Source organism: Haliotis rubra, unplaced genomic scaffold, assembly GCF_003918875.1.
Source record: "Haliotis rubra isolate DU_JTF1 unplaced genomic scaffold, ASM391887v1 Scf136, whole genome shotgun sequence".
Taxonomy (NCBI): Eukaryota; Metazoa; Mollusca; class Gastropoda; order Lepetellida; family Haliotidae; genus Haliotis; species Haliotis rubra.
The window spans coordinates 71,729-98,439 of NW_025765292.1; the positions used below are offsets into that span (position 1 = coordinate 71,729).

Here is a 26,711-nt window from a genome sequence, read left to right on the forward strand (position 1 = left end):
GAGATTTGGGGTACTAACTATTGTAACATCATTGAGTCTGTTCAGGTAAAATTTTGTAAATATTTCTTGAAAGTTGGTAAATCTACCTGTAATAACATGGCTCTTGGTGATGGTGGCAGACTCCCTTTACAAATTACTTACTTGGTGGTGGTTTATTTCAGAAAAGTAATATAGGCCATAGGCCCAGGTTACACTTTGAGAATTACAGAGTGAGAAAATATGTCATAATGAAGACTGTCTCAGTAACATAGCTTGAAATATATATGCTGATAAATGTTTTAAGATGCTTGCATTTGATGATTGCAGAAGCGTATTAAAAAAATTTAAGTTTGTGGATTGTTGGATATTCATAAAAGTGTAAAGGGATATACAGTCGCCGCAATGCTTGATATTTATTACAAATAAGTAAGAAGTTATATTCATCTTCTATACATGGCAATTTACAGATATTACATAATCTGTCATTTCTAGCCTCACCAATATACCTGCCAGTTTCTATTCGTAGTTTATGAGACCCCGATCTAAACTGAGCAAGCGCACGTCTATGTTTAAAATAGTTAACTATGAAGATATAAGATTCAACACCGAACATAGGTTTAAACAAAGTGTATCCAAATGTTTTTGTGCCTTTTTTTACTGCAGAATGACAGTCCTGATGATACGAAACTTTGAGTCTACCAAGAAATTCATTATAAAATAGCGTTTCACTTCAAACCATCTGTTCTTGCCAAACAAATCCAAATCCATAGACTTCTAATATATGCTTTATCCTAGATGCCCAGCTCCTGCAACCATTACTTTCCATTTGTACAAGCATGTTATAACATTTCTTTACGTATCGCTCATTTGACATTTCCAATATTTTACACCAATATTTGATAGACCTTTTGATGGTATAAACATACAAGGGATATCTTCCACATTCGCCTCGCACAACATGCGCTGAAACAGAGAATTTAATTCCTAGAAATCGTTTACAAGCTGCTACATGTATAACTTCTATTTCGTTAACAACATTCAGTCCCCATATTTCTGCACCGTATAATAAAATTGGACAAACTTTTGTGTCGAAAATCTTAAAGAACAAGTGAAAAGGTAATGGCTTAAACATTGACAGTGATCTAAAAATACCAAATAAAACTTGCTTAGCCTGCAGACATACATTTTCTATGTGTTTGGTTCATACTAATGACCTACTGAAAAAAATACCTAGATATTTGTACCAGGAAACACATTCTATTTGTACACCATTACAGAACCATTTTTCATACTTCGACAGTCTTCCACCTTTTTTAAAAACTATTACCTTTGTTTTTTCCATATTTACCGTCAAACAATTCTCAGAACAAAATATCTTTAGGACATCAAGTCTTTTCTGTAAACCAAACACTGTATCAGAGATAAACACAACATCATCGGCAAAGAAAGAAGAAATAACTGTACAAGTTCAGGATGAAGCTGAATTCCTGGTACGCAACATGCTTCGATTTCATAAGCTAGTTCATTGATAAGAATGGAAAAAAGAAGAGGGCTTAGGATACACCCTTGTCGTAGACCCAATGCACAATCAAAACATGTTGATAAATTATCAATAAATTTGACACACGCTTTAACACTTGCATAGAGGGCTTGGACTGATTTAAGTATTTTGCTGCTTACTCCTCTTAGCCTTAAAATATTCCAGTTTTGTCCTATTCAAGAAGTCGAAGGCTTTGGAAAAGTCTATGAAACATTCATACACTTTACCTCTCTTTTTTGAGAGATAGCGTTCAATAATGGACTGTAGGACAAAAATGTTATCAATAGTACTGTAACCTTTGCGAAAACCCGCTTGCGATTCAACGATTTCTTCATAGCAAGAGCACCAAAATGTTCATCTATTATTCAGAATGTGTATGTACAGCTTGCTGAAGATACTTGTAATTGATATACCTCTGTAATTGTTAACTACACTAGTGTCGCCTTTTTTATGCATAGGTACAATAAAACCCATACACCACGATTCTGGAAGATACGCTCGATCAAACAGAACATTGAATAGCAGCTGAATATAGGGCACTAAAATATCCTGTGAGGACTTTAAAAATTCTGCTATGATATGATCAGGCCCAGCACTCTTGGATGATTTTAGTTCTGTAATCGCTGCATAGATCTCACCACTTGTAATAGGAGCGTCAAGTATACTAGGGCTGTCTTGATCTATCTTCTCTTCAGTATCATGATCGATAGAATGTAAATCGACATTAAATGTATCCGTATGTTGAAAATATGTTTTTGAAATGTGTATACCACGAGTCCATTGTTATGTTGGGAATAGAATTCTTAGATGAAGAAAGCCTGCACATGGTGTTCCAGAACAATTTTAAGTTATTCAGATTTATAAGTAATATATCTTTTACAGATCCGTAGTAATTTCTTTTTTTAGATCTTATAGTACAATTGTACTTGTTTCTGGCATGTACATTCTTTCGTAGCGATGCTCCATCGTTAAAATGCCTAAAACACCCCAGAAGTCTGTCTTTCTCATGTCTTAGAAATGTGCACTCTTTGTCAAACCAAGGTTGTGAATTTCGTCTATTTATGCCATGTTTGCGTTTCATACACTGTGCAGCTTGACATATTGCATTTGTAAGAAATTTTACTGCATTGTTAATATCTGAAAGAACGTTATCACAAAAGCTTTCAAGCAATCTAGATATATCAGGTGAAAGTAAATTCTCCCTGAATTGGCCGACTTTGTCCACATCCCACTTAAATCTAAACTTCGCACCCTCGCCACGTGCATCCTGTGTTACGTTACCATCCTCGCGTAGAGTGGCGTGTATGCCACGTGACTGAAACGTACATCGTACAGGTAGATGATCAGACTCAGATCTCGTAACGACATCGAATTCGTGACACAATGTGAATAAAGAACTTGAAGTGATACTATAGTCAATGGCACTTGTACCCACTGCTGAAACAAAAGTATATTCACCAACACCTGCATCTGAACCACATCTTCCATTCATGATAATGAGATTGAAGTAAATACAGAGCTGTAGCAATGAACGCCCGTATTTATTTATCACCATATCACGCGAATGACGTGATATATTACGGGTATCGTGTATATATGAGCAATGGTCTAAACCAACATGACTCGAAATACATGTAAAATGAAATCCAACTCTATACCTGTTCTTGCATTAAAATCCCCACCTAGTAGTACATCTGTTATAAGGTGAAAATGCATCCGTAAAGCAGTATGAGAATTACAGCAGATTCCGTATTTCGATTACCAATATGACTCAGAACTGATAACCTTTGGCTCATGACTAAGAACGGTTAAACACATAATAGAGACAGAAAGTCGTGAATAAGAGAAAGATAAACATTGAGATATGAACTTGGCTAAAACTTTCGTGAGGCAAGGACACGACAAGGTCGTTAGAGGAAGGTTATGAAATACATGAGTTAAAAGGCGGAGACGGGAGTAGCAAATCAGTGAAAAGGGGAGTCACTGAACGGTGCTGTCCGAGACCCCTGTAATTATAATACACATGAGTGAAAGGACAGATACAGTTATTAACGAATCAAAACAATATGTGGGAAATATGTGATTAAGATAAGGTCAGGCTCGTCTCATTTAAAAAGACATGTTTGGGCGCTAAGAGCAGAGAGTGCGGAGAGTACTAGCTCAACATTTCAGAAGCTAATCCACGTTACTAAGTTCCCCGTAGGATACGAGCCTGCTCTGTCTTGTGTTGGAGTTGTACTTTGAGAGATATGGACTGAGAGACAGTAAACCTATGTGAGTATAGAACTTGGTGTTATCCTTGAATGTATGTAAGCCAGTACATGAATGTGATGTAGTTAGTTAGGAGTCACGGTCGCCCGACCCCTCACTCCTTGGCTGAGCATTCCCCATGGACCAAGCGAGTGCAGAGCTGGAGCTTACATCTCCCCTGACAATGTGGAACGACCATAATCAATAGGTAACTGGGGTAAGGTTTACTAACACCCAAACGCCAGTTACGACACATCTACATTGCCAAGCTCTTGAATAATGTCAAGTAATGATTCTTGTAAAATACGTATACCGCACTTAGTGGGCTTGTTGTTATACCATGGAGAACTTTTTTGGGTGTATGTACACACAAGCCATAAGTATGTCCTTGTTGTTAGAGAGCATAAATTTGTCAAACACAATAAAAATTGCATCTCAGTACATTTGTGTAACTTAATGAACTTCTGTATACTCCTTCTAACTAACACTAGAATGCCGCCTGATAGTCTTCCTACATTGGATAGTTTCATTGCTGGAACACTGTAACGCACATACTCAGGGAAATCATCTTCAAGAGAAGTATGATCATGCCAGGTCTCAGTGAGTCCCACAATGTCACGGTGTGCTAGGAAGGATAAGAAGACATTATCACACACCTTAGAATACAGTCCATTAATGTTCCATAAAAAGGAAATTAATACAAGATTCCGCCTGGGCGGGGCCACGCCCGTATCTGTTATCATTCTGCCCACCCTTCCTATGGGCTCGTAGTCGAGGGCGAGTGTTGGTATCGCTCTGTCTGTCAGACTATTTATCTAACTGGCTAGCAGACGATTAATCAGCGTCCTTGATGATAAGCTTGCCGTTCTTATAATAACCGAATTTGTTTTCACTTTTCAGTTTCTGTAAAGCTTCTCTCTGTTTCTTTGTAAGGTCGTTAGAGATCCCATAACCAATACATTTCAATTTATGTCTCAGACTGACCGCCCATGACTTATCTTCTGGGTATTGGTCTGGGTGATCTTTTACCTGTTGAGCCCAGGCGATGTGCTGCTACGATAGTATCAGGTGTGAGTGGTGAGTCCTCTTCTCCGGCTGTGCCGTCGAGTATATCGCAAACATACTTCTTACATACGAGAGAAGTCTCCTTCTCCTTCTCTGACATACCGTAGATGATCGCGTTTTTTCTTCTGCTGTACTGCTCCTGTCTGTCGATTTCACTAGTAAGCGCGTCAATCTGCTGTAGTAGGCATGTTCTATTGTCGGGGTTTAACAACTCGGTTACGTCTTCCAGGCGATCTAGGCGGTTAGCAACTTCAACAATGTCACATTGTATTATGTCCTGCTGATGCTGAATATTGTTCAGATCTCGTTGCACCTCAGCCAGGGTCGTGTTAATTCTCCGTGTCTCCATCTTTAGTTCATCTATTTTTTTCTTCATGTCAGTCTTAAATGATTTTAATTCTGATAATATTTCCATTTGAATAACCATCACTCTTTCTTCACCTGTAGGCCCTTGGTTAAGTTCAACATCTCCATATAATGCAACATGACTGGTCAACACTGACAATTGCAGAATGTTACCCACGTGTTGTCTCATATTTTCGAGGCTACTACAATGACCATATTCAGTACACACAAATCTGATAAAAACGGTGCTTATATCAGAGAGCATATCTGACAAACTGTGTTTCCAACACACACAATACTCAGCAGCACACACATGGTAACAAAAATTCTGTGCCTGAGCTCCAGTCCACTGCTCCATGTCGTTGATCCATTGTAATGGCTAATGCCTCGTCCCCCACCGTGTGAGGCAGGTTGAACGAAACATCCAATCCGTGCTCTCCAAACTTCTGAAGAAATGCCCATTTTGCTAACTTGGTATCTTTACACCTTACACATACATCTGGGCAGTATATTGACCCTGGTTAATGCAGGAACATGTTATTATTCTTATTATACTTATATGACTAAAGTTCTTAAATACTGGTGTCACCTTTTGTATATGCCTTATAATAGACTACCAAAACATTGTTATATTATGCTCAAGTCCTTAGATGATGTTGGCCGCACTACTTCGGCAACTTGTGTCAGAAATATTTTATTTAAGTATGGTTTTGGCTATGCATAGATCAGTCAGGATGTTGGCAATGTTGATTATTTCATATCCTTGTTTAAGCATAGACTTTCGGATAATCTTAAACAATGATGGTTCACTTCAATTCAAAGTTCTAATAAATGTTTTTATTATTCCCAATTTAAGACATTTTTAAATGTGGAATGATATTTAAATTCCGATATTTCTTTACATCTCAGATCTGCACTCACGAAATTTAGATGTGGTAACTTCAATTTAGCAGTTGAAACTGGACGATACAATAAAGTAAATTACAATGAGAGATTATGTTTATTTTGTAAATTGGGTGACAAAAATGTTATTGAAGATGAATTTCATGTACTCCTTAAGTGTGAACGTTTTTTCTGATTTAAGGTTAAGATATACATGTATTAAGAAATATTTGACTGATTTTGATCCAAATGCCAATTTTATTAACATTAGGAAAACAGATAATGATTGTATCATAAAAGATGTCAGTACTTTTCTGTTTCATGTACTTCAGCGCATTAGAAATGTTCCTCTTACACAGCATGTGCGCTAAACCATCTATACCATATGCAAATGACTGTATGATGGGCCTGTGGCCTTTTACTGAATAAACTTGTCTGTCTGTCTGTCTGTCTAATGTATAACGCCAATAGTATATCGAGATAAAGTATAATGTATAACGTCAAAAGTATATCGCGATAAAACACAAAGATGTAACGCCAATAGTGTATTGCGATAACGAATGTTATTACACTGTATAACATCAAAAGCATATTGCAATAATATACACAACTGTAATGTATAACGCCAGTAGTGTATCGACATAACGAATTTTATTACACTGTATAACATCAAAAGCTTATTGCAATAACATACACAACTGTAATGTATAATGCCAATAGTGTATCGACATAGCGAATTTTATTACACTGTATAACATCAAAAGCGTATTGCAATAATATACACAACTGTAATGTATAACGCCAATAGTGTATCGACATAACGAATTTTATTACAGTGTATAACATCAAAACTGTATTGCAATTATATAAACAACTGTAATGTATAACGCCAATAGTGTATCGACATAACGAATTTTATTACAGTGTAGAACATCAAAAGCGTATTGCAATAATATACACAACTGTAATGTATAACGCCAATAGTGTATCGACATAACGAAATTTATTATACTGTATAACATCAAAACCGTATTGCAATCATACACAATGTATATTTATACAAAAAAGTCAATGGAATATCGTGATAAAAGGCATGTAAATATATGTAATACGCTTAAGGCGTATCACGATAATGTATGTGTATAAAATTATTAGCGCATCACAATAAGACGTGTAAAACTGGTTCATAGATGAATATTCTATGATAGATCAGTGTGCACGCAGACAGGACCTTTGAAATTGTCCTTACAAATTCATGTGTTCAAGCAATATTTGCTATAAAGTGTAGCCCATCGTTATATAATATCAAGCAATTGATTTTTGTCGAGTAGCATGGTCATGTGCGATCCTGTGTGCTGCCAAACTCCAATAATTCGCACCACTCTATCGCTGTGTGCTTCATGCTTCAGGAGATCGTTGTTAGTTGTTGTGTTTTAGATGAGTAATATAAGTAGTGAGTGAGTGAGTGAGTTTAGGTTTACGTCGCTTTTAGCAATATCACGGCGGGGAACACCAGAAATGGGCTTCACACATTATACCAATGTGGGGAAACGAACCCGGGTCTTCGGCGTGACGAGCGAACGCTTTAACCACTAGGCTACGCCACCGCCCCAGTAATATAAGTAGATAACATAGAGTTTTTGCACAGCTGCTCATTCTGGCTCACTGTAGGTGCTTAATAATGTGTATGCGGTTGTGTTGGGGCTTAGATTCAGATAAAGAGCCACACGTGGATTGACAATAACTTGCAAATATAGACCACTCTAATTGTATATTCCTATACACAATTTGCCAGCGATTGGATGCGCTGTTTATTAGAAAGATGGATTTCGAACAACGTTTATGAAATATTGTTAGTATGTGTTTTTCAGCCAGATGTAATTACGCTCCTCAGCTTTGAATAAAGTGAACGGTACTGTTGGACGCAGCTTGGACACCTGTCCTTCACTGCTGTATAGGGACATGAGGAGATACTTTTGAGTACATTGCTTTATTAATACTTATGTTAGAAGTTCGGAAGTACAATACTGACAAACTTTATGGATAACAACTTCAGTGTGACGTTTCGATACAGATTCTTGTATATATACTGAATGAACAAAGAGAGCAACATGATTGACACAATTGTCTAGACAGTAAGTTGATAAAGCCAGTGAATTAACACAGGAAAAAGAGGTGGAAGCTAGAGATGTACAAATCAAAAGGGTAGTTTAGAAAGGAGGAGATGTTTAAACAGTTGATCGGTGTCGTTGGAGGAGTGCATCATAAGCCGATGGAATTAAATATCCTTTCCCTTGGTTGATGTGATCAGAGATGGCTACTTTTCTGTCGGAATTGGTAATTGTGTTAATCAAGATGTTTTCTTTGTTGCACCCAGTATATATATATCCCCTCACTTGATGTTACATTCCTGCTTGACAACTGTACAGGAATAGGCATTGAAACGCCGCACTCACGAAATAAAAAAAAGTTGCTATTCCTAAAAATTGTTAGTATTCTGCATCTGTTATCAACAGGGAATTTTATACAAAAACAGGATCTTTCAGCATCGATCGTTATAAACGTCTTTGTTTAGCCCACCTGAAATATAGGCGTATGTTTTAGTGAAGGGCGCCTCATTAACAGTTTACAACAGCCGGCAAACTTTGAATGGGCTCGGCATCACCGGGATGGACTGTGTGTCAACGTTTACAGACGAATGAAAGTGTTACCACCGATTCACAGATGCCAGAAGACGTTGACGTAGTGGCGAGCGGTATTCCTGACTATGATCGGTACGGCCGCAGTATTGTGGTGGGATAGGGCGGTTTCACACTGCCCATTGTGAACTGCAGGATTACAATGTAAGACCACATCGTTCCGATGTCGTCACCAATCCTCTCTGACGAGTAGGCTCTGGTTATTGGACTGGCCTGCATGCCTACACAGTGCATCTATGGAACTTCTCAGGCGGAGGACCCAACCAGTGGCATTTCCTGTGCGGAATATTACGTTTGGTTTGATTGGGACTATTCAGTCAGACCAGGGACTATTCAGACAGACCAAGGCTCCGGTACCCATTCAGGTGTATTCCAATATGCCATGCATCTGCATCAGGTAGGCATAACTCAGGTTAGGTCCAGTGCATATCATCCTGAATCTCAGGGTGCTCTAGAGAGATTCCATCAGACTCTTAAGAAATTGATAACGTATACCTCTTTTGAAGGACTTGAATGAAGACATTCATTTGCTGTTGTTGGCTGTGAGAGAGTCAGTTTAGGAGTTCTTAGTTTTCAGTCCGTTTGATCTTGTCTTTGGCCATACTGTTCATGGAACATAAAGCACTGGAAGGAGCACTGGCTTCACTCATGGCAATGAAGTGTTAAAGTTTCTGTTCTGGTCAACCATTACCTGCTTGGTATCGTGGTCCATGTGTTGGATGAGAAATTCGTTGATGCTGACTGTTGTGCTAGCACCAGGTCATTGTGAAAATACATGACTTTGTCAGTTTGATCAAAAAGCATCATGACAAAGATGACAATGTACCTTGGAAGTGTGTTTCCACTGTTGCTCCTGTAGATAATTATCAGATTGTGATACTGATGAGAGATGAGCCTTTGCAATATTTTATGTCATTGCTCTTTATGGAAGCCCTAAGCTATTGAAATTGTAGTTGTTATGTTACATTTGAGACTTTAAGCAGGGTCATTTGCCACCTGAGCAAATAGCTCAAGTGTCGGATTTAATTTAAAAAATCACTCAGTTGCCTTCAGATGTGCCTGGCCGTACAGATTTAGTTTATCATGATGTTGATGTTGGTGAGGTTGTGCCGGTGAAACAACATCCTTTCTGAATCCAATCAGGCTTGAAACCTTTAAGCTTTGAAGTAATAAATTTAATACATGCTGGACAATGACATCATTGAACAAAGTCAAATGGACTGGTGTTGACCATGAATTCTTGTGCCACAACCTGATGGAGGTTTCAAATGGAGTACCGACATGAAACGTGTGACTCTTCCCCTAAACCAAGAATCAGTGAGTGCATATACAGAATCAGTCAAATGAAGTACGTCAGCAAGTTTGACTTAATTTTAAGAAAACTTACAAAATTAAAAGCACAATTCTTGACTATTACCAGGTTCCTTCAAATATACCCCAAAAATGGAAAGAAACTATAAGAAAGAATTTATTGATTGTTCATAATCATTATCTTAACACATCACTGATAGATTTACTTTCAGCACCAAAGAGATCCAGATATTTCTATGACAAACTTATAACTACTGAAATTCTACCATCAACATGTGAAAAATGGCAAAATATCTTTGATATTGCAATTCCATGGCAAGATATTTTTAGAAAATATAGAAGATGTACAAAAGATACCAAATTGATTGACTTCCAGTTTAAATTTATCCACAATATTGTCTACACAAAGAAAGAATTATTGAGAATGAAATTAGTAGATGATGAACTTTGCTCATTTTGTAATTTAATGTCAGAAAATTTGATACATGTTTATTGGGAATGTGAGTGTGTGAAAACGTTCTGGCTGAAAGTGAAAGAATATATTGAAGATAAATCATCAGAAAATTTTACCCTGACAAAATATACAGTCTTAATTGGCGGATATAATAACGACCTTATGAATCACATACTTCTTGCCAGTAAAAAATATATCCATATACCAAGTATTAAAAAAAATAAATTATCACTGGATACATTTGTAAAAATATTGAGTGATATCTTCAAGACAGAAAAGTTTATTGCCAGTAAGAATCAAATCATATTACAATTTGACAGAAAATGGCCATCTCTACTGCACACATTCTTAGCCTAATGAAGATCCCAATATCTGTAATGCAAACCCATATGAATTTCTGTTCTACGGTGTACAAGTGTTGTTGCATCATGTGCTTTGTATACATGTATCTACTGATTTTGAATGAATAAAAAATAAAAAATAAAAAAAAAGCTTGACTTAATTAATTGGTATTGGCAGATTCCACTGACTTAGTGTGCTAAACAGGTTACAGGTTTTGTCACTCAAGATGGACTTTAGCACTACTAAGGGAGCCATTTGGTCTCATGAATGCTGCAGCCACCTTCCGGTGTCTCGGCAACGGCCTTACTGGCAAACTAGTGGGAGTTGGCGCCTACATTGACTATACCTTAACTCATTCCAGGGAGTGGGAGGAACAGCTGAAGAGGAATTAACTTGCAAAGACTCACTGAAACCACGTTGACTGTGAATTTAGCAAGGTGTGAATGGACACATGCACACTTTTTAGGTCATCTCACGGACCAAGGTCAAGTTGAGCGATTTCAAGTGAAGGTGCAATCAATTTCAAATTAGGAAGGAATATATATGATTTCTGGGGATAGTTGGGTATCAAAATTTCTTACTTGTGGCAATCCCTCTCAAAGTGAAATTTGTTTGGATAGCAATTGTTCGGCTGCTTTTGAGAGACTTAAAGCCATTCTCATGATTTCTCCTGTTCTCCAAGCACCAAATTTTGAGAAACCTTCAATACATTCTAGTGTCATTGGAGCTGGAGCTGTGCAGAGGAAGATGCATCAGGCTTTGAACATCCTGTTTGGTACTTTTCAAGGACATTTGACAAACATCAGAAAATTATTCCAATCATTATAAAGAAACTATTGGTATGTTGTTAGCTCTGCAACAATGTACCTTGGTACTTCTTTGTTACCTATTCTAGTGTACACTGATCACAATCCACTGACCTTTTGAAGAGCAAAACACAAGGCCTTATGAGCTGGAGCTTGCTTTGCAGGAATTCGATAAAACATATTACAGGCAAAGGCAAAGGCAACATTATCACTGATGTCGGGAGTTGGTGGAGGGCGATCAGTTTTGCCTGCAGACTTGGTATGGCTTGGATACTTGACCACTGATGCAGTGAGGTGATATTACCATCTGTCTATATTGCTATAACCACTTTTTGTATTATACTGCTTTCTTGTAAAACCGCTCAAAGCAAAACATATGTAGGGATTAGTATTATTTGTAAACTTGATGGTATACAATACAATTGCTAATTGTATCACATTGCTTTGTTGTTTGTTAGATTCGAACCAAGTTCTTCTATGGACTTTCCGGCCAGCTACAGGATTAGTTTTAACGTGGGAATTAACACAAAACATTTTATACTTCTGTGTGCACGGGTTGCCATGCACAATGATTGACACCCCACTTCTCTGTACACGTGTTTTGTCGCGATACGCTATTGCCGTAATATGCATAGCTACAGAGTTATCGCAAGACTTGCAGGTGTTTTAGTGCAGTGCAGTTTATCGTGTAAAAACTGTCAAACGTGTCATGTAAAATGTATGTATTTTTCATATTTTGATAAACAGGGAGGCAAACAATCGGCCTCTTGTTTGAATACTGCAGACATGTGTCTTCACGTGAAGAGCAATAGTCAAATCAGGTCGTGGTGAAGTTGTAAATGGAAACGCCCATCTGTCAGGAATGCAGTAATGAATACCGGGCAAACAACACAAACAACAAACACACAAACACGTGATGGTCAATGTGTTATTGTTCAAATAGCACCTGAACAAAACCGAGGGGAAGGAAATAGTTTCAATTGTTTAATCAGGTTTTTCAAAATAATAATTGTCTTTGTTTGACGTTTGAAGCTTTGTAAATACTGAAGGAACTGTTACGTCACAGTCAGAACTAAAACCTCGCTATACGGTGGTTCCTGTTTGCAGCTAGATTCATGACGAACAACATAACCTATATTGTTCAGTTTTTGGTAGGGACCAACCAACACTGTCCTCGGGAATGGCCGTGCTTCCTGCAACCTCAAATTACCCACGCTTGACATGGATTTGATTGGCTCCGTTACTAGATCTAACCAACGAATCAGAATGTCAGTGAACAACCCGCCCTCAATGTTTAATTTTAGCAATACCAACTACATGGCGATCAGGTCCATATATTATCATCAGCATGTGAGAAGTTAAATGTTTACAGCTGATAAACATGCAAAAGAAAGTCCTAAAATCTTACTTATGGAAAGGAAATTGGATGTGGCTTTGTCTTTAGGTAAGACAAGTTAACTCCCTAATCCTCTCCCGTGTGTCGATGTGTTGATATAAGTCTAGATCGGCAAATAACCGAAATGTGAACCCATGTGAAGATCCGGGTTAGAATTTGTCTTCAGCAACCGATTCTTGTCGGAAGAGAGATCACAGGGTCATGTGGTCCGACTTGGTTGATTCATGTCATTCCGTGTAGATCGATGTTCATGATATCATTTAAGACCGCTAAATGTTTAATTTAAAACCTCACGCTGACGCGATCGGTTTTTAAATTACATTTAGTGGTCTTAAATCAACGATAAAGGACCGCAATATTGAAACCAGAGTAGCTTTATCTTCTAATTGAGTGTTTAACATATTTTGATCAAATTGAATGACGACATAGCTTAAAATTCAAGGATGGTATCTTACAAGGTCATCGACACCCTGACAAGAGTTAATCTGCCTTCAGTAAGGCCAACGCAGGTGACATTAGCCTACTTCATCCATGTCAGGGTGGTCTTTGGCAGTACTCAATGTTGCATGTGGTCTCGAGATGGAGTGAAGTTCTTGTACAGCAGGCTGGGGTCAATGTGGTGGTCTACGTATCGGTTTCCAGTTTGGGAACTGATTCGTATACGCAGATCAAAGTTGGGCAAGTGACTGGGGTTTGGGGGCTTTGGTGAATGTGGAGGTTTTCATTCATACTTCAGTTTGAATCAAAGGGAAATGTACCAGGTGACTGACTGTACAATAAGAGTAACCCGGTGAATGATGTGTTCTAAAAGTTAATATGCTACAGGATATCGGGGCCCAGGCCAGAGTCAGAGTCTGAACATTACGGAACGTTACTAAATATTACTGAATAATAATGCAGATTACTAAAGATGACCGAACATTCATGAACATTGCTAAAAATTACTCAACTTTAATAAATAGCATACGACATTACAAAATATTATACCACATCACTAAATATTACTGACCAATGTTGAAAATTGCCAAATGTTACTGAGCATTACTAAATATTTCATAATAAATATTGAACAATGTCCTTTAGTGGCCTTTAGAAGTTGTTACAGATGACCAAGCTATTTTATTGATTTAATGGAAAGAATACAGAAGCTTAAATACATAAAATATCTTGGTCAACTACTGAACAGTCAAGAAAGTTCTTGACATTATTAAACATTACTTAATATTTTATTGAGGATTGCTGAATATTACTGAACATAACCGAATATCACTGACAATTTCTAAAAATTAGTGAAAATTACCCAACAGTGCTGTACATTACCTAATATTTATGAACATTACTGAACATTTCAAAAGATGACTACACATTACTGAGTATTACTGAACGATACTGACATTTACTCTGCATTACCGAGTGTTACAAAACAATACAGAAGGTTACTCTATATTACTGAGTATTGCTGAACAATACTGAAATTTAACCTGCATTACTGAGTGTTACTGAACAATACAGAATATTACCCTACACTACTGAGCGTTACTGAACAATGGAGAACTTCACCCTATATAACTGAGTGCTACTGAAAAATGGCAAAATGTATTGATCATTACTTAATATTACTCAGTACGATAGCACCTGAACAATACTGGACATTGCTAAATGTGTCTGCACATTAATAGACTGGTAGTCCAGTCAGGGCCCGTGTACATGTGCAGTCCAGATCTAGACGTTTCGGTCAGTGCCATGCACGGAACGAACATGTTTATACCCAGCGTTAGCTTTTCTTATACATAAGTAGAGACATAATATGGGACCGGACTTGATCATGTTTGGGCCGCCCCCACCCAGACTGGTGACAAGTCATCAGTGAGTCACACGCACCTGATTACCCAGACAAGGGGACTGTTTTGAAACAAGGAAAATCTCACAACCAATCGACAAGTAGACACTGACTAGTGTCAACCCCTCAACAAGGCATTGTCGACACTTGGCTTATCTCACTATTACAGTCTTAAACCGTGTATACTATAATCTTTGTTATCTGAAGTAATCATAAAAGGGAAACACGCTCGAAGACGTTATGTGTTTACTTATAAGAGGTTCAAAGGACCTTAATGTAATATCTACTTGAATATAAAATGTCAACTTGAATAGCAGCTCGCTCGCACTCAGCAAGACAGCAAAACGTCTCCTATTAACGAGAAAAACAACTGCCGCATTCCCGACACCCTTGTTTGTCTGTTAATCGTTTGTTTGTGAATGTACTTTTAGTAACTCAGGAATGTTTATTCCCATGGCTTTGACACAGGAGATATAAACATTTTCCCCAATGTCAGCATCACCCAGGCCATCTGTAAACTCCATTAAATGAGAAGAAGTTCACTAGTATAATTAAAGGTTGAAGCCATTAGGGCAACTAGGTATTTGTCTGGTGACATATTTGTGTTGAAATATGTGGTTATCACGTGCTTACATCTGGAATAGGACAGCTTTTCGTGGTGGTGCACGCGTTTACTAAGGACACAGACGACGTGGGTTCGAGTCCCTACATGGGTGCATTATTCGACACCCATTTGTGTGCCCCCGTCGGGATATTGTTGGACTGTTGATAAAAGTGGGACTGACAATTCGTCTTTTACGACAAACAGAAGTTATTGAGGGGTGATTTCAATTTTCACATCGCTAATTTCCGTATTTGATTTTCCGTTGGATATATCTGAAGTAAGCGATGTTAAAACCACAAACGAACTGTGCTGGCGCTTAGTACATGGAGCTATCGTTTTCATGTTACCAAGTCAAGTCAAGTGTTTATTTCCAATACGAAGGCCCCAGGCACAAAATATATACAGGTTATTATATATAAGATAATTGCAATATTGTCATAGTTTACAAAACATAGCATTATATATATTATGGTGAACATATATTGTATATATGATCAATATCATCTTAAGTTTTACATATACTCTCTCTTAATTTATATGCATGCCATAAAACTTTACTTAAGCTTTGTAAAACTAGTACATCATCCGTTGATAGAGTCGATCTAAATTTGTACATGTTTAGATTTTCACGATATCCACATGGAAAGTATTTAATTCGTAAAGTGTCATATAATGTACAAATGAATAAAAAATAGTACTCGTCTTCAGTACCTAAATTACAATATGGACATAAACGTTGAGATTTATCAGTTCCTAACCATCCCCCTTCATTATATTTTATTCTTAATAAACCACATCAGAACTTAACAAAATATATTTCTAAGTCGTTTGTCAATAATGCAATCTAAATACTTCTCCGGAGCTAAAATGCTTTCATATTCACGATATATACAAATTCTGGAGCTATTATTCAGAGTACAATTCAACGATTGGAAGAACAGATTAATAGCTCTATTTTCAAAGGCATTACTAAAAGAGGATATATCTCCTACAGATTGAAACATCCATCCAAACCCATGTGAGAATAAGATACTCCGAATATATGATGCAAAAGTACTGTAACCACAGTTGAATAAATATGATTGCACTCTATATACCTTACGTGAGATCCGGTTTTCATGCAATTCTAAAAATGTTTTACACATTGTGTCAATATAAAGCGGACTGGGGTTTGAGAACTAACATTTAAAAATCTTTTACATAGTTTTCTAGTTTATCAAATGTGTGCATACCCCATATTTCTGCGCCATATAATAAGATTGGTTGTATTTGCTTGTCAAATATTTTAAAGAAAACATTACAATTTACCATTCCGACTTGATTTAGATTACTTCCATTAATGCACGTACCTCCCATCGCTAAATCAGCAACACAGTCTCCCATTTTATGAGTTAAAGAATACAATATAGCAAGGTATTTATAGCTATTTACTACAGCAATTTTCTTTTCATTTAAACAACACTGTTCATGCTTATCTAAGCGTCAACCCCTTCGAAATACAACAATATTGTTTCATCAAGATTCACAATTAAACCGGAGTGTTCTGTAAAATCATGTTATATGTTGAGCTGGTTTTGTATTCCAGGAACAGTATCCGATACAAGTACAACATCGTCTTTAAACACGAGAAGTAGAATTTCTGACAAATCAGGAAAAAGTTGTATGCCGTATTTACCATGTTTTGATAGTTCAACTGACAATTCACTTATGAAGAGAGAAACAATATGGGAATAAGTACACAACTTAGTTTTAAACCCACTGGACAAAATAATTGGTGTCTACATTATTACATCTAACACAAGCTTTTATATTAATAATTAAATTCCTTCCTATACCAGTTTTACAGAAACGTTTTCAGAACTTTGATCAGTCAACAGAATCAAAGGCTTTCTTGAAATCTATGAACGCTACGTATAATTTCTTTTTCTTCTTAAGGAGACATTTTTCTATAATTCCAGTTAAAGTACAAATATGGTCTAAGGTTGGAAGTCCATGTCTAAATCCTGCCTGACTCTTTGGTATCTTGTCTCTTATATTAGGCCAATTCGTAATACGAATATGCAAGATAGATGTATATAGTCTACTTAATACGCATAGTAATGATATTCCTCTACAATTTTCTGGGTTGCTTCGATCGCCCTTGTTATTAAGAGGCACTATGATAGCTTTACTCCAGGCATTTGGAAAAAAAAACATTTGTCAAAAAGCATATTAAACAATTTCACAAGGAAAGGCATGATGATATTTTCGGAAGACTGTAACAATTCAATTATATCTCTGTCGTGTCCAACTGCTTTACCCCCTCTTAAATGATTGAGACATGAGCTTATTTCAGACTCAGTAATAGGATTCTCTAAAATAAAATGGTCAATATCATCTAGCTTATCCACAATGTTTTCTAGTTTCCTGTTTAATTCGTCTACATCATTGTATACAGTACTCCGTTCTTGTGATAATCTATCGATATCTTTGCGGATATCCGTCACAGTATGTTCTGGAGTAGAGCATTTGTCTCATAGGTCACTCAATTGCGATTTGACTGTTGATATTTCAGCAATCATGAGCTGTTTAAACTATTTTATCTCGTTCACAATGTCACACCTAACAGAGTTTATATCTTTCTTAGTTTTTTGGGCTGGGCCTGCGTTAGTTTCCACATCATTCGACAGAAGAAACTGGAGTTGAATGACCCTAGCATATTCGCATGAATGCTTAATGGTATCTCAGAAATATACGTTTCAAACATTGTTGGGGTCATTTGGTTGTATATTTAGTTCTTGCCCAAGTCGGAATCGAACCAATTCTTCTTTACACACAATTACCCAGCTACAGACTGTTTTAACCAACTGTTGCAGGAATGTTTGAGTGATGGATAAACAAAACACACACACATTCAACAATTGTCCTTACAATTTTCAATTGCACGAAAAAAGAGCTGTTCCACAGTTTATAACTCAGATTTCAAGGAAAGACGCATTTTTTATGAGCAAGGCTTTTCAACCAACGTTTTGACACCCGATTCTGTCGCCTGTCAACACGATGCGATGCTTTCCCATATAATGCCATTTTTAGGAAGTTGATATAAATGTACTTAGTGGCACTTACTGGTCGGCGACTAACGGGATCAGGGGGTCAGGCTCGCTGACTTGGTTGACACATGTCATCGTATCCCTATTGCGTAGATCGATGCTCATGTTGTTGATCACTGGATTGTCTGGTCCGCCGTCATATAGCTGGAATATTGCTGAGTGTGGCGTAAAACTAAACTCACTGACTTACTGGTGCTTGGATCAGGACGATGAAATGGTCAGGCTTGGTGACTTGATACTGATCACTGGATTGTTTGATCCAGTTTTTTCAGATATCTGTAGTAAAGCTGGAGTATTTCTTGGTGCCATGTTACAGGTAAATTAACGAATGAAGGGTGTTACCGGCAGAAAAGTCTTGTTACCCTTTCCGCGAACACCAGGTGTCATGATGAATTCTCATTAACCCATGATTATGATAATCATTCATTTAACTTAATATTCTAGGCGCGCTAGAGTATATAGGTCTCTGTGTGGGATTTGCTGTGTGTTTGTATGTTTGAAAATGTGGTTATCCGTGTGTGTGTGTGCGTGCGTGTGTGCGTGCGTGTGTGCGTCCCAAGTACCAAGTTGTCTGATTCCCCATTGTTCCGTGAGCCTTAGGTTTGGTACTCCCCATTCTCATGACTGACATTGTGAGGAGAACACCCGGGTTTCCTGTCAGAAACACAGCCCTTCTGGCGATCTTGGTAATACAGAGGACTGTAGTGTTGGGGAGTCTCCATATTGTTCTTGGCGGGTTCGACAAGGCAGTGCTTCTGGGTCAAGCCCTACTCGTGGTTCGGGCTGCTTGTGGAAGGGGCAAGGGTCCTGAGATGATGATGAGTCTAACAGGGTTGAATGAGCCAGGATAACCCAACCCATCTGTACATTAATGTGTATCTATGGAGCTCCAGATTCACCAGAGTTGTGACTTGTTCGCTGTACAACGGACCATTGTTACCTTGTTGTTGTCAGTTGAATACTTAACTTGCCTTTCCGTGTGTTTGTGACGCGTGCCACCGGTGTGAAAGAAAAGGTTTTTCCGGAACACCTGGTAATAGTGATCCCTCAACACATGGCTACGATGAAGTCGGGCTTACACTATGGACTCTGCTCGTTGGGAATAGTGTGGGTTGCTCATGTACTAGACAGTATAGTATGTGTCTCGTTACAGCTGAAACGCGGTAACTGATGACAAAGAATAAATAGAGATTATTACACGAGCAAGTGTGCCATACGACGAGTGTGAAATTTTATTGATGACAGAGAAAATAATGGTGAACTCACCGACATCTTGATATGAACATATATACACTGTGATGAGATCAATGTGGAGATATATAAGTAAGACCGCCACTAAAGGATAAAACTGCTTTATTAATAACAAGGTAGAGGTAACTGTTCTAGGGTATCGGACAAGCCAATGTATTTATAGAATAGCGTTTGGTTCGAAATATTTGGAATTTCCAAACAGTTTTTGAGGAGAGTGAACAGAATCGATAGAACAGTTGATGAAAGAATAGCATGAAGAAGACAACACGGAAATTGTACATAAGTCAAAATTCAACCCATCTTATAGACATATATTCTTGAACGATCATCAATTTGACAAGGATCATAATACTTCCGTCATGGCATTGACGATGTAGTTTAAGGGAGATAACTCATTAACGATCACGATGTTTGTTGCCTGATGGAGCCCCAGGCAGAATACCACCCGGACAGTTTTCCCTTTCTAGTGGCGTTATCATGTGTCATCACGGTGTCATGTCAGTGTCATTACATAAGTGCTGCGTTGGTGAAGATGATGAAAAGTACAAAGGCGAGTATTGTTAAGTACAGATTGTTTCTAATATTAAACATAGATAAGCCGTTGGAATGTATGAAAGGAATGAGAGAAACCCTGTGATATAATGAACTAAAGATAAGATAACGCTCTGTGTAAAAATATTTAGAATGTACACAAGTTCATTATAGACACTGAATGTAAGGCACACATAAACGCAAGTTCGATCTCTCTGCCTGAGTAACACACTGGTCGGAAGTCAAGACTTTCTCATACATGCTGGGGTCTGATTAGGGTGACTCAGAGCTTATAGATAGTATATTGTTGTACATCCCTGTCAACAATGTGGATGTGGTTTGTATATACAGTGTTTCAGAGTTATGTACATGTGAGTAACAAGTGGCTGAAGTAATCATCGACAATATATTACACTACATTGATAGATCGCTCACACAGCGCTGACTAACAACGGGATTGAACAGATCCTAGGTTTTGGACAAGCCAGTGTCAGATGTCACAGAAAAGGCGTATTTTGTACAGCTCATACTGCATGTAGATTTGAGAACAGTTGTCATGAAGAAAAATACATTTTCAGTTTTATATTGCAAGAGATTTGATGGATAAGGAGCCGTCTGTAAAAGAAGTCGGTGCTATAAAAACCACTGTTATTAGCTAACGTTCAGGGATAGTCCTTGCCAATGCAAATACAGTGTAAGGGAGATAACTGTATAAAATACCATATAATGAAAGGTGGGTCTGTCCAAAATCTGAGGGTTTCACCTTTAATGAAACATAATGTGCCCGAAAAATGTTAAAAAACAAACAAACAACAACTATAACATAATATTATAGTCCGTAAGGAACATTTCGTGTAGTTCCGGCTCGAACTGCCGATCTGTTGGCCTTACATGGCCAACATACAGACTGCAGGGACGGATACAGCTTTTTGAGAAAGGGGGGCTGTACACTCTGAGAAAAGGAGGGGTGCACACTTCAATGGTCATTTAATAAACTTTCAGGGCAAAAGGGGTGGTGCACACCCCTGCACCCCACTCTGGATCCGCCTATGGACTGCAATTGATAACGAAAGAAGTTGCGATATTTTCTGAATGAAGTAGATCTAAGTGCTTGTTTTACGTCTGCTATAAATGCCTAACTGAGGGATTCTTCCCGATTCGGACCAAAGCATGTATACATTAGACATACCTGCAATATAATTAGTTGTGCTGGAAGAAACATTAATTGTCCACCGGTCCTTCGGGAGACACTGGTTGATATACCTCCTATGTTAGTTTAAGATGGGGAACGTAGAGGTGCATCAATCTATATACCCCTCAACACTGACGGACAACTTACAGTGTCGAGTGTATATTGCTCAAGCCTGAATCTAATCAAACACCGATGCCAGGTGTGTGTACTCCACACTGTCTTCGACTGGCCTTAGTGGCTCATAGAGTCTTGGAGCTGAAACTTCCGACGAGCTGTCATCTGCATCTGGACCAGCCGCCTGTGGATAGGCTCCGTCTTGAATCATTTCATAATGTCGGTAATCGCTGTCACGTGATTCTCCGAGCTGTTCCAGAGAGATGTTGCCGGATCCTGATTCCAGATCGTTAAATACAGGTGAAACGTATATCCCAGCAAAACCGTTCACGACGTGTCTGCAAGATACAAATTAATTGTAGATATTTGGAAGTATAATGTGTCATAAATTCATGGTATTTATTGTACAGAGCATGCACACATTATCTGGTTAGTTAGATATTAAAGGCATAACAGACTACCCTCTTTAAAAGAGTGAGTTGGTGAGTGAGAGTGAGTGAGTTTACCAGCTTCTTTTCGGAGCAAAGTCCGAAGTGACGCAGGGTGTAAGGCGTTTACTACGGGTACAGTGTGGTGATCACATTATTATCAGGACAATATAGGATTCGAACCCGAGATCACAGTTTTCAGTCACGAAAAGGAACTGTGCAACATGGACGGTCTGGCCACCAGAGAACATCATCAAAACCAATGTTAGCTGTTACTAAAATGTGTAATTATTGTCAGAGGCTAAATATTCAATGAGGAAAATAATTTGGAATATTTAAATATATATTCCCAGTGGTTTCTAAAATATACCGTTTAATGAAGAGAGCTGCCATGATCAGAAGCATTGACACCAAGACACCAATCACAGCATAAAGGATCCAAGTCTTTCGATGAAGTGAATATGGTTCTGAAAATAGGGACAAAGACTTTCAATGAAATGCATTAGCTATAAGTAAAGAACGCCGAGCTAACGAGCGAAATGTACACACAAACTGACAATGTTATTTTTTCATCAAATTTAATGACGCCGCCAAAATCTGCTGCGTATCCTGCAGCTATGACTCAAGGTTTTACCAGTACAGTGTTCTCCCATCCAGCCATCAGCACACGTAACACAGACACCATCGTGTTGACACGTGTTGCACACCTGGGGACATCTTTCAGAACACCTGCTCCCGTAACGCCCGCTCTCACACCCGCTTATACACTCTCCTGTCAGGTTACATTGTGACTTCAGGCAGGCAGTGTTACAGGTCAAGTTACAGTTCTCGCCGTATCTCGTGGCTTCACACGCCAGACACTGGCCACGATGTCTGTCACATTTCACACAGTGAGGAGGACACGTGTTGTCACAGTCGTCCCCCCACCATCCATCTCTACATCCGTCAGTACACTGTGGTGTATCTACGTCGGTCCTTCCTGTATGACAGGCTTTGTTGACACAGTGGTCGCTGCAGGAATTGTTGCAGAAATGGCCGTAGAATGTTCCAATACATCCTTGTGAACATATTCCAGTTTCGTGGCGGCATATTCCTCCTTTACAACCAGGTGAACAAAATTGTTCACACTTGTCCCCGAAATGTTTTTGTTGACAAGTGAGACATTTGTCGCTATACTGTTCACATTTCGTACAGTACTGTGGACATGAGACGTTGCAGTGGGTGCCTTGGAATCCCTGTGCACAAGATGGACAGTACCCGGTGTCTCTGTGGCAGGATGGTGAGGCACATCGGTCGGGACAGTTTACATCACATGTATCTCCGTACCAGCCTGTGGCACAGCCATTGATACACGTTCCTGATATTTGTTCACAGGTGTGATTCACACAGTTGGAACTGCAGCGTCGCTGACACGTGTCCCCAAAGTTTCCAACTCTGCAGGATCCACAAGTTCCACTCCGGTCACATGTTTGGTTACGACAACGAGTGCTGCATGTGGTCCTGCAACGGTCTTCATAGAATCCGGGCTTACATCTTTCACAGGTTCCGTTACCGTGACAAAGTTGGTCCTCGCAGCTGGCATCACAGGCTTTATCACACTTGGCACCATACCATCCTCTATTGCACCCGGAAATACATGTCCCGTTTAATGAGCAGTGGTCCACACAGTTATCACATTGTATATCACAGGAAGGTCCATACCATCCTCTATTGCACCCGGAAGTACATGTCCCGTTTAACGTGCAGTGGTCTCCCTCACAGTTATCACATTGTATATCACAGGAAGGTCCATACCGTCCCACGCCACAGCCCCGTGTACACACTCCTGCCTGACCACATACGTTTTGGGAGCAGTGCTGGGGGCAGGGTACTGTACAGGCATCTCCATGGAAACCAGTCTTACATGTACAGTTGTTTCCTGAACACATTTCACAGTGTAGACAGTCTTGGTCACATTTGTCTCCTCGTTTTCTTCCCATGCAGCCACACAAACACCTACCCTCATTGTCGCAAGTATCACCTCGGTCTCCACAAGACCTGCACCCTTCACAATGTAATTCACATCTATTCCCATAGTAGCCTAGCTTGCAGTTTTGGAGACAGTGTCCTCTCCACCGGTGACATGTTTGATTCCTACATCCTTCACTACATCGTTCTCGACAGTCTGCGCCCCACGTGTTGCTATGGTTACAGGGAACATCACATTTCCTTCTATAGTCGACTGACTGTACATCGACGCCATCCTCGCATTTCCTGCACGAGGAACCATCCTTGAAGTATCCCGATCCGCAGTCTGTGGAAAACAGGTTTCATAGTTAATCATGTTTAATAACCATTATAAAAACCCGACACAGATTTAACAACACGTTGAAAGAAGCGTTGGAATACTGAGAATGTAGCACAGATCATTCCATCAATATGAGAACATATAAACTGTCCTCCCCTACAGTGTTTGTGGTGTTTTTGCAAATCTGTACGAGTTACAGATGTGTTTTACAGTTCCAACCAAAACTGCGTAAGAGCAGTTGTCGTACTAACGAAGGAAACACAAGAAAGGCTATGGAAACGTGGAGCATTGTACACCCGTCATCACAGGCCCTGGTAACTCGGTGCAAAACCAAAAGTAACAACAATAAAAGTCCGTTTTTATGACTTTTTTCATTTCACCAGCCAAAAACAACATCAGATGCATATCAAAAGGCTGTTTATATAATTAATAATAACACTGTAACCATTTCACCATGACACACTGTTGGCTAAAGCAGCAGTTGGTGTGTACGTGTATATCTCGACACTGCGTGACACACTGGGCATAAGTGAATTGGCGAGATGCTAAATCAGTGATATTCAATGTTATCCAACCTAATATAAAGTTGAACTTTTATGTTACAAATTACACAAGAGCCAATCATCAAAGACAAGTAAATCTCATGTTTGGAAATGATGTATTATTAATAGTTCATGATTCGTGAAAGGGCCTGCACTACTGACTATCTTCTGACTCTTTAGAAACACCAATCTTATATTTCATGAACATATGTCATACATTTAATCAATGACAATCTTAATACCTGGAAGCTGACCACAGAGTATTTGGAATATGACATGTGTAAAGACGCACATGCGTCAGATATAGAACATAAACGTTGGCTTCATACACTCACCAGTCCATAGAGTAAGAGCCAGCCCACACGCCGTCAGAACGAGGACGTTGTGGGGACGCATGTTTATATACATCTATTCCTCAACCTGTAGTTGAGGAAAAGGTACCCAAAAGTAAGTATTCCGTATGTGAATTATAAAAACATATAGCTTATATATCTCTTTCAACACAAACATTAGCTAACTAACTATTAACTGGGCATGCTTGGAGATTGTGGGTTTAATGAGGCAATTACATAGTCGATATCTTGTGTCCAATACAGATGTACATTCTCCCACTGATGAGAGAGTGAGTTACGTTTTACGCCGCTTTTAGCAAAATTCCAGCAATATCACGACAGGGGACATCAAAAATGTACTTCCCACATTGTACCCATGTGGGGAATCGAACCTGGCCCTCAGCGTGACGAGTGAACGCTTTAACCACTAGGACGCCCCACCGCCTCTCCCTCTGATGATGTGGCTGATCGAAGAAGATGGTATGTGCTTGTAATGGTGGTAGATGGTATGTGCTTGTAATGGTGGTAGATGGTGTGTGCTTGTAATGGTGGTAGATGGTATGTGCTTGTAATGGTGGTAGATGGTATGTGCTTGTAATAGTGGTAGATGGTATGTGCTTGTAATGGTGGTAGATGGTATGTGCTTGTAATGGTGGTAGATGGTATGTGCTTGTAATGGTGGTAGATGGTATGTGCTTGTAATGGTGGTAGATGGTATGTGCTTGTAATGGTGGTAGATGGTATGTGCTTGTAATGGTGGTAGATGGTATGTGCTTGTGCTTCTTATGGTGGTAGATGGTATGTGCTTGTAATGGTGGTAGATGGTATGTGCTTGTAATGGTGGTAGATGGTATGTGCTTGTAATGGTGGTAGATGGTATGTGCTTGTAATGGTGGTAGATGGTATGTGCTTGTAATGGTGGTAGATGGTATGTGCTTCTTATGGTGGTAGATGGCATGTGCTTGTAATGGTGGTAGATGGTATCTGCTTTTAATGGTGGTAGATGGTATGTGCTTCTTATGGTGGTAGATGATATGTGCTTGTAATGGCGGTAGATGGTATGTGCTTCTTATGGTGGTAGATGGTATGTGCTTCTTATGGCGGTAGATGGTATGTGCTTGTAATGGTGGTAAATGGTATGTGCTTCTTAAGGTGGTAAATGCCATGTGCTTGTAACGGTGGTAGATGGTATGTGCTTGTAAAGGTGGTAGATGGTATGTGCTTGTTACGGCGGTAGATTGTATGTGCTTGTTATGGTGGTAGATGGTATGTGCTTGTTATATGGTGGTAGATTGTATGTGCTTGTTACGGTGGTAGATTGTATGTGCTTGGTACGGTGGTAGATGGTATGTGCTTGATATGGTGGTAGATGGTATGTGCTTGTTACGGTAGTAGATTGTATGTGCTTGGTACGGTCGTACATGGTATGTGG

At 39.0% G+C, this 26,711-nt stretch overlaps 1 protein-coding gene across 1 annotated transcript in view; it reads right to left on the bottom strand.

Moving 5' to 3' along the window:
* The window catches only part of LOC124268086 (receptor-type tyrosine-protein phosphatase T-like), a 94,962-nt gene extending 69,619 nt beyond the window's left edge, over window positions 1-25,343 (bottom strand). Inside the window, exons 1-3 of the mRNA XM_046703105.1 lie at window positions 25,283-25,343; window positions 24,345-24,411; window positions 22,753-23,693 (exon numbers count right to left, since the gene is read on the bottom strand). Coding sequence (XP_046559061.1) covers window positions 22,753-23,693; window positions 24,345-24,411; window positions 25,283-25,343 — 1,069 coding nt within the window. The remainder of the gene's footprint in view (window positions 1-22,752; window positions 23,694-24,344; window positions 24,412-25,282) is intronic.
* Window positions 25,344-26,711: the final 1,368 nt, after the last annotated feature.